Source organism: Myotis davidii, unplaced genomic scaffold (assembly GCF_000327345.1).
Source record: "Myotis davidii unplaced genomic scaffold, ASM32734v1 scaffold693, whole genome shotgun sequence".
Classification (NCBI taxonomy): domain Eukaryota; kingdom Metazoa; phylum Chordata; class Mammalia; order Chiroptera; family Vespertilionidae; genus Myotis; species Myotis davidii.
Genome location: NW_006284939.1, coordinates 88,352 through 90,443, shown reverse-complemented (window position 1 = coordinate 90,443; position 2,092 = coordinate 88,352). Strand labels below are relative to the sequence as shown.

Sequence of the window (2,092 nt, the reverse complement as noted above, 5' to 3'; positions counted from 1 at the left end):
GTCACTATCGGGGGCAGCGCCCTCCTGCAGCCGATGCTCGGAAGCCAAGTCGCGAAGCCTCCCGCCTGGAGGTCCCTGATCACCACGCCCTGAGCCCCCGCAGAGGCCGCCTACCTGCTGGGCTCGGGGGCCGCAGGCGCAGGCCTCTCAGGGCTGTCCTTCAGGAGCGGGTCGAACTTGAGGTACAAGGACTGCTTCCTCAGGGCTGACTCCTTAAACTGAAGGGGGGGGGCACGTCAACAGGGCCCCCTCATCCTGACAGACAGCAGCCCCCAGGGAGAGGCGACCGAAGGGCCCAAGTGCTCTCTGCACAGACGCCTCCTGGGGGCCGACCCCCGTACGTGGTCTTGAGTGGCTCTGGGGACCCGGGATAGGACTCAGCGGGACCGCGGGCGGGGCTAAGAAAAGCGCTGCAGGAAGAGGCCCAGACAGCACCGTCCGGGCGCCGGGGGGTGACGGCTGCTCCAGGGAAGCCCCTCCGAGCCTCACCCTCAGGAAAGGCAGGTGCGGTGCTCACCTGGGACGTCCCGAACTGTTCCAGGTAGTCCACGTCGACCCCCATGCCTAGAACTGAGGGAGCAGTCAGTGCCGCCGCCGCCTGCGCCCCGCACGGCGGGCTGTGCTTCCCCCTCCAAGCAAAGCCAGCGGCAGCTCCCGCACTGCAGGGGAGCCCCCAGAGCCCCCACTCACACTGCCAGCACCCAGCTGCACCCCCCGTCCCCCAACCAGACTGCCGGTGGGGCCGTGCTGTGCATACTGGGCGTTGGGAAGCGACCCCAGGGGTGACAACCAAACGGTCCCCCGGGGGAAACGGTCCAGCTGAGAACCATGGTTTAAACTGCCCCAGACGAGTCCTCTGGTCCCTGATAACATGACACTTGCTTAAAAAACGAAGGGTGCCTCATGCCACACATACAAGTAACTGGAAACGGGGCCAAGACCTACATGCACGAGCTAAACTATAAAACCCCCAGAAGGCAGCATGAGGATCCGTCTTCACGACCGGCTTTGGCAGTGAGCTCGTTGGCAAAAGGAAACACGGAAACGGACTCCAAGTTCCCGCCGGTGCGTCCACGCGCCGCCCAGACGTGGGAAGAGCCCCAGGAGGGCACTTCTGCACGTCCGTGTCTGACCGGGACCCTCTCGGAAAACGCCAGAACCTCAGAGCCAGGCACTGAGCAGGCGGAGGGTCCGACCAGCACCCGGGAAAGGTGCGCACCATCGTCACCAGGAGCGCAGGCCCCAGCCCAGACCTGCTGCACACCCCCCGCCCCCCGGGAGGCGAGACCACGCAGCCAGACAGCGGACCCGCCGCCCCTGGGGAGGAGATGGTGCAGACCCCGTGGGAAAGCGCAGTCCCTCAGGGCGTAGACAGGTACGTGGGAGCAGTACTTACACCTGAAAGACGGGGACCCGGACGCACACCCCCACGTGTGCACGCACTCACGCAGCTGAAGGGGAACCACACGGAAGCCCACCCACCGGGGAGCGAATAACGAGCTCTGTCCACACGCAGGTCATTCACGCTGCAACACGGCCAACCTGACGACGTGCTCGGCGAGAAGCTGAACTCAACCCCCGCCTGGGCTCCCCTGGGGTGGCGGGCCTGCCCCAGCAGTCCCTCCCAGGCTCCCGGCGCGCCTGCAGAGCACGCATGCTCGTCCCCCCACTCCTATCTCCTCTGTGCCTACGGTGTTTAAGGAGCTGGAAGGGGTCGAGCAGCCTCACGTCTTTTAAAGCAGCTCAGCCGCACGGTCTCGCTGGGGCACCTCCGCTCAGACCACCCCCACCCCATGGGACGGGCAGTTCAGCCGCACGCGCACCGCGTCCGAGGCTTGGGCTTTTGCTCTCATCCCCGCGGGGTCTCGGGCCCAGGTGCCCGGCACTGGGACGTCCTGCACTCAGTAGGGCTGCAGCCCATCTCCTGCCTCGAGGAACCTCCCGGGAGGCCCCGAGGACCTGGCGCAGTGAGGGACCAGCGGCCTGCAGACGCCACTCCACACGCTCAGAGGCAAACCCAATGATGCCCGGGGACAACGCACCCGCAGCTGCGTCCTGGAACTGCTCCTCCCTCGGGTCCCAGGCAGGCTCG

At 66.5% G+C, this 2,092-nt stretch overlaps 1 protein-coding gene across 1 annotated transcript in view; it reads right to left on the bottom strand.

The window, feature by feature from the left end:
* Positions 1-2,092, bottom strand: part of TACC3 (transforming acidic coiled-coil containing protein 3) — an 11,025-nt gene that overhangs the window by 3,032 nt on the left and 5,901 nt on the right. The window contains exons 7-10 of the mRNA XM_015558417.1: positions 2,043-2,092; positions 518-570; positions 115-218; positions 6-58 (exon numbers count right to left, since the gene is read on the bottom strand). The exon at positions 2,043-2,092 is cut by the window's right edge and continues 18 nt beyond it. Coding sequence (XP_015413903.1) covers positions 6-58; positions 115-218; positions 518-570; positions 2,043-2,092 — 260 coding nt within the window. The remainder of the gene's footprint in view (positions 1-5; positions 59-114; positions 219-517; positions 571-2,042) is intronic.